Source organism: Clupea harengus, chromosome 9 (assembly GCF_900700415.2).
Source record: "Clupea harengus chromosome 9, Ch_v2.0.2, whole genome shotgun sequence".
NCBI classification, from domain to species: domain Eukaryota; kingdom Metazoa; phylum Chordata; class Actinopteri; order Clupeiformes; family Clupeidae; genus Clupea; species Clupea harengus.
Window position 1 is genome coordinate 23,449,780 of NC_045160.1, and position 6,267 is coordinate 23,456,046.

Below are 6,267 nucleotides of genomic sequence, written 5' to 3' on the forward strand. Positions count from 1 at the left end.
GACTCGCACTTTTGATAAAGAAAGGACGTGATTAATGGCGGGCCCTAACGAGAGCGGCCAGACCAAAACAATAAAAGCCCAAACAGCTCGATGCCGTATTGACGGGGAGTAGAAAACAACACATCAACGAGACGCAGGGCCAGAGGTCCCAGGGGCCACTTGGTGGAGGCTTTGAAAGGGTATCATTTTCTTAACCGTGGGCTGGGTAAATTTAGCTGGGCTTTGCAAGCTTCTTTGTTTTGCAATCCTGTTAATGATGGCAAAGAAGCCCACAGCAAACTGTAAACAACAACAACACAACACGGCTATTTCCCCTCGCAAGCTTAGTCTGCAGAGGCCATACGAATAGACAACCAATGCGAACACCTCGCTGCCTCGTGAAAACGGATAAATGTAAAACTCTATTTCACTAGGGAGAAAGACGAAGGAGAAACTTGAAGTGGCAAAATGTCATCCACTGATCAAGTAAACTAAACTAAACTAAACAGATATTGCAGCAGAAAGAAAGAAGAAAAAATAAAAAACGTCTCGCTCGATACAGTTAGAACAACAAATGGTTGTGAGGGATCAGTGTGTTGCCTGTCGACAGGGTTGTGTGTATTGACTGTATTATGAGGGCCATTGCTCTCACTACAGATAACGGTCCTGCGTTAGAAACATCCTGCAGCAGGGCTAGTGTACCCAATGACACTAATGGGCTTTTCACAGAATATACTGTGGAAGATCAGGCAAGGCGAGGTCCAACACAGACATAAGGAGAGAATGGAGAGCGACACACTCACAGAGGACAAAAGTCATTGTGTGTGTGTGTGTGTGTGTGTGTGTGTGTGTGTGTGTGTGTGTGTGTGTGTGTGTGTGTGTGTGTGTGTGTGTGTACTCATCACATATTAATTCAGATGAACAAACTGAGTGTCAGAGAATAGGAAGCAATGAAACTACCTAGTGGCGGCTTCACAATTACTTCACAGTGTTTTGTCACTTCAGTGGATTTCTGTTGATTATTTTTGTGTTTGGTGGGTCACAATGGTGTAATAACTTAGTTTTATCACACTTGTTACAGCCAAATGTGATGTTTTATTGACTCCAGGTATGTAAACAACAATCAAAGGCATAATACAGTCCGTAACAAAATTATTAAAAGAACAGAACCATGTCCAGTGAAAAAATAAATACAAACAAGCAATAAAAAGGAAATTAAGTTTCTCTCATTGGTAAACTCTGCCCTCACTCAGCTGTATTTACACAGGATGCTTATCAAGCTTGTCATTTGGGGGTAAAAGAAATGTGTGCACACGCACGCACACACGCACACCGACACACATCTCCCACACCGACACACACACACACACACACACACACACACACACACACACACACATTCTTTCCCATCTCCCACACCGATACACATACACACACACACACACACATATATCTGTATTTACATTACATACAGGCACATCTTCACCCTACTCCATTTTTGACATCTCAAATTTGGTTGCCATGGTCTCCTACAAAGAAACAAAGACAAAAAAAAAGATGGAGGATCAGTACATCTGCATGTCCACCACCTCTCACCCTCTTCACAGACCCAATGCAGTTCACAGCTTCAGCATACACATTTAAAACCGTTACCATCACAACACCCCCCCATCAGCACCACGTACGTGTCCAGTGCAAGCAACCTTATCGAAAAAATATTATGTAAATATTTAGACAGGGTCCGTCTGTAAATCACAACAACAACAACAACAACAACAACAACAACAACAGTAGCACCGAGAGAAGAGCACCAGCGGTGGTGGGCTAATCCTAGCCTCCCGCGTGGAGGAGCCGGAGCTGCGCTGGCCATAAGGAGAGAGTGAGTCCATGCGGGAGACAGAGGGGGATCTGTGAGATGTGAGATCATCGTGTCCAAACAAAAGCCCACCCACCCCACCCCCACCCTACCCTACCCTCCCGCCCCAGCGTGGCTATTGTTCACAACGGGAGCAAAACAAGCCAGTGAGCGGGGATGGGAGGGAGGGGTGGAAGGGAGGGAGGTGGAGGGGGAGAGGAGGAGGAGGAGGAGGAGGAGGAGGGGGGTGAGAGACGGGGGATAAACAGTGTGACGTGACTGGCTGGCTTTGAGCGCTCGTTTGGGCTACTTTCAGAGCGCGACCACCGGCACCCCCTGGTGGCCGCAGCTGGGACAGGATTGAGGGTCGGGGGGATTTGAATGTCTTACCTCATCGGAATCCAACAAAGGGGGTAATGCACTGCAAAAAAAAAAAAAAAAAAACAGAAACATTTTAGACTGAAACGGGCAACAAGATGATTCATTAGTACACACACAGGCAAAATGTCCAACTACACCACACCATCTCAACACCCTACATCTAGAACAAGTATTCCTGCAGATGTTTGCCTTTGGTGGTACTGCCATAGTGACTTGCAACAGTAAAAAAAAAAACATTAATCCAACATTTGTTTTTCTACTAATGTACAATATATGCAATATTTATCACTCTGGGGTCTAAAGTCATTTATTTCAATGAATGCAATTTAAATGCAACCCATGTTGGCAAGGCACGCTGTCGTTTCACTGATATTGTCAGCCGTGAGGACGAGTCTGTGCTGAATCTGAGGGAGCAGCCGTCCTCAAGTTCACTTTCCCAATCCCTTTTATTTTCCGCCTGAGTGGTTTTAGGGCATTCTGTGTTCATCTGCACGCCTTCCCAATCTCAGAGCGATGTGCTACTCCTGACTGCTTAAGACAAAGGCTTCGTGCCCAGCCTGCATTGCAGTGCACTGCGTTTAAATGACTTTCGGCCATCGCGGGCGTAATTACAGCTGTTGATCGCCACTGTCCGACAGCTCGGCCATTAGGCACAGAGGCACCGCAGGGCACTTTACTCCGTCTCTCTCTCTGCTTATCTTCTCCAGACTAATCACCTGACACCTCTCTCTCTCTCTCTCTCTCTCTCACTCTCTCTCACTCTCTCTCTGTCCACTCTCTGTCCTTCTCTCTCACTCTCGCTCTCTCTCTCTCTTTCTCTATCTGAGCCTCAAAGACTTTTCATTGTCAATGACACCCAGTAAAACATTTGCCATTTGTCATTTGTCGAAGGGATTATCTCCAAATAAATATCTATCAAATATCCATCACATATTTATCGACGTGACATGGAGGCTAAACCAGTCCAATGCTTCCTGGAGATGGAGCTCCAAGTAGAGGGGCAGATTTCACACAGAAAACGTATTGGCTCATCATTTATCTAAACTTTATTATTATTATTTATTATATGTATAATTTCTCCATCCTTGTGGAACAGAGTGGCTGGGCTCTTAACCAATCCTCTGTCTTGTGAGGAAAGAGCTCAAAGGTAGTGGCGGAAGAACAACAGCGTGAACACAGCGTTAACTGTGAAACCATGGGTGGGTTTTAGTGGGGAAAGCCAACCTTGTTGCTGTCAGCTCTCCACCCACTTGACACTAAAAGTGAAATGTGTTGTTTCTGGATCTGCTCCTGCTAAAAGGGATAATGTCACCCCTGTCTGCCTGACATGTAATATATACCTCCAATTTATATTACATTATATATATATATATATATACCATAAGTTCTGCCTTATACCACATTTTCTCCCTTCTGCTTTTCTGTTTCCACACACACACACACACACACACACACACACACACACACACACACACACACACACACACACACACACACAAACACACACGCACACACGCACACACGCACACACACACACACACACACACACACACACACACACACACACAGGATCTGTTGGCTACACCATGGTCATTAAGGGTACTCACACATCAGCCATGGACGATGGGATGTTCTCCTCCACCCACTTCAGGTCCTCATCCTGCAGACAGTAACAGAGACACAGTTCAGCCCAGTAACAGAGACACAGCTCAGTCCAGTAACAGAGACACAGTTCAGCCCAGGGGCGACAGTGGTACAGTGGTAGAGAAGTCGTTTAGTAATCAGAAGGTTGCTAGTTCGATTCCCTGTCGAAGCGTCCTTGAGCAAGACACTGAACCCCTAATTGCTCCTGATGTGCAGTGTGCCATCAGTGTAAAATGTGTATACATTGTAAGTCGCACATATGTAAGTCGCTTTGGATAAAAGCGTCTGCTAAATGACTAAATGTAAATGTAGTAACAGAGACACAGTTCAGTCCAGTAACAGAGACACAGTTCAGTCCAGTAACAGAGACACAGTTCAGTCCAGTAACATAGACACAGCTCAGTCCAGTAACAGCAGCAGAGACACAGCTCAGTCCAGTAACAGGGACACAGCTCAGCACAGTAACAGAGACACAGTTCAGCCCAGTAACAGCAGCCTCTTTGATCGCAATGTCAATTCTGAGGCTCGACAACATCATGACATTTGATGGTGGCAGCACCACTATGACACGTTAAACCAGAGATTTTCCGGACAACGTTAGGACTACCTCAAGGTCGAGTCAACAGTTACATTTTGCTATAAAGTTGCTAATACTCGAATAAATGGTTTCATGACAGTTGTAATTACTTGATAAATGAAGATACCAGCACAACAATGATTAATTAAAGCCTATATTTCAGCTGTCATTTAGCTAATGTGCATTCAGTGACTGTAACCTCAGCAAGCTAACTATGTAAGCTATCATTTATTTTGCTGTATTCACCGTGTTAACCTCTGGTACATCTCGCTGGTTTGAAAAATGGTGCCTGTTTTGATTGCATTTAACCAATCAATGTCGACCTTCACGGTAAGCGCCACCCAGCAGTTTCAGGGCCGCACAGAAGTACATATTTCGCCCCTGTAAACGTCCCTGAAAGAGGTCCTACTGGGGCAGTTCCTGCAGTGGAAAACCACCTAAAGGTGCTGCCCCCCCCCCCCCCAATGGCCACGAGTTCCTGCAGTGGAGAAGAGCCTATAAAAGGATAAGAGTGAGAAGATAGAGCGATAATAAACGAGAAAGGGGAAAGAGGACCGCTATGAAGGACTCAACAGATGTGAGGAGGGAGGAAACACACACAAAGTGCAGTGTAGAGATGGAATGACTGGAATGTGACGCAACTCAATGGGAACTTCAAAGCAACTCCAAATCGGAGATGAATGGAGCCCACACACGACCCAAAAAAAGACCTAACATTCCAATCCGATAAAACTACTGAAAGAGAAATCATGACAGATGGGAGGGGAGGAGGTGAGTACAAGGGTGGAGACTCTGGGTGCAGCTGGAGGACCCCACTGCCAGGAAGTGCCCTGCCAACCAAACTCATTCTGATTGGTGGTGTTGATCAAGCTAGCAGTCAGCTGATTGGGCACATGCATCGAGCTGATCACGGAGTCCAAATCAGATATGAATCGAGCCCACGTGACCAGAAAAGAGCAAAAATCCAATCCGGTAAAACTACTAATATTTCAAGAACATCATTATTTTGTTTACTGCATGTGTATGATAGTTGCATGCTATTAAGTGTTAAATAAAAAATAAATGATTTATGTGGAAACCAATGCGTGGTAGACACACTCAAATAACATAACTATAACATAACTATAACATAACATAACTTCAAATATGCATCATATTGTTTGACACACATCTTAGTGTTGATCACGTTACAGTGTCACTGTAATTTCGTTTCTGCTGGCTGCCTTACTGAGCGAAGAATAACTGAGATTAGAATGAAATCTCCCCAGTGTTGAGCAGGGAGATAATCTAGATCTAATCATGCCCAGACCAGGTGTCAAAATATGGGTCATGCCACCTCAGGATGAATGACTAACGCTAGCCTGGGTGCCAGACCGAACTTAGCCCCGCCCACAACATTTGAGGTCGGGAAGTTCGGTCTGGCATTGCTCCGTTGGGGAGAAATTATGCCTGACCAAAAACGTTACCAGACCAATCAAATTGTCAGGGCGGGCTTTATACGATGAATGACAGATGATCAACAGTAACGTAATCAACCACGTCACCAAAGAGCTTCAAGAAGCTACACTTTAAACTGCTAACGATTAAGTCATTCATTATTTAGTTGTACTTGAGATAATATTGTGGTTTGAATAACGGAAGCCAAAATTATAACACTGAAACTTTAAATTCATGTTGCTCAGTGTCAGTGTAGGGATAGTCCGACAAAGACTCTGCCTCAAGATGGCAATCGGTGTTAGTCCACAACGGGGCTGAGCTGATGCATGCTGAACGCTATATGGCTCACGGGGGGGGAGAATGCAAGATGAGACAGAGAGAGGGATAGAGGCTG

The 6,267-nt window shown here is 45.0% G+C and overlaps 1 protein-coding gene across 2 annotated transcripts in view; it reads right to left on the minus strand.

The window, feature by feature from the left end:
- Positions 1 to 1,054: 1,054 nt before the first annotated feature.
- Positions 1,055 to 6,267, minus strand: part of zgc:162698 (Transmembrane protein 87A-like) — a 24,973-nt gene continuing 19,760 nt past the window's right edge. For both annotated transcript variants that reach the window (XM_031573901.2, XM_012838353.3), the window contains exons 19-21: positions 3,823 to 3,875; positions 2,225 to 2,255; positions 1,055 to 1,508 (exon numbers count right to left, since the gene is read on the minus strand). In XM_031573901.2, the coding sequence (XP_031429761.1) occupies positions 1,467 to 1,508; positions 2,225 to 2,255; positions 3,823 to 3,875 (126 nt within the window). In that variant the 3' untranslated portion in view covers positions 1,055 to 1,466. The remainder of the gene's footprint in view (positions 1,509 to 2,224; positions 2,256 to 3,822; positions 3,876 to 6,267) is intronic.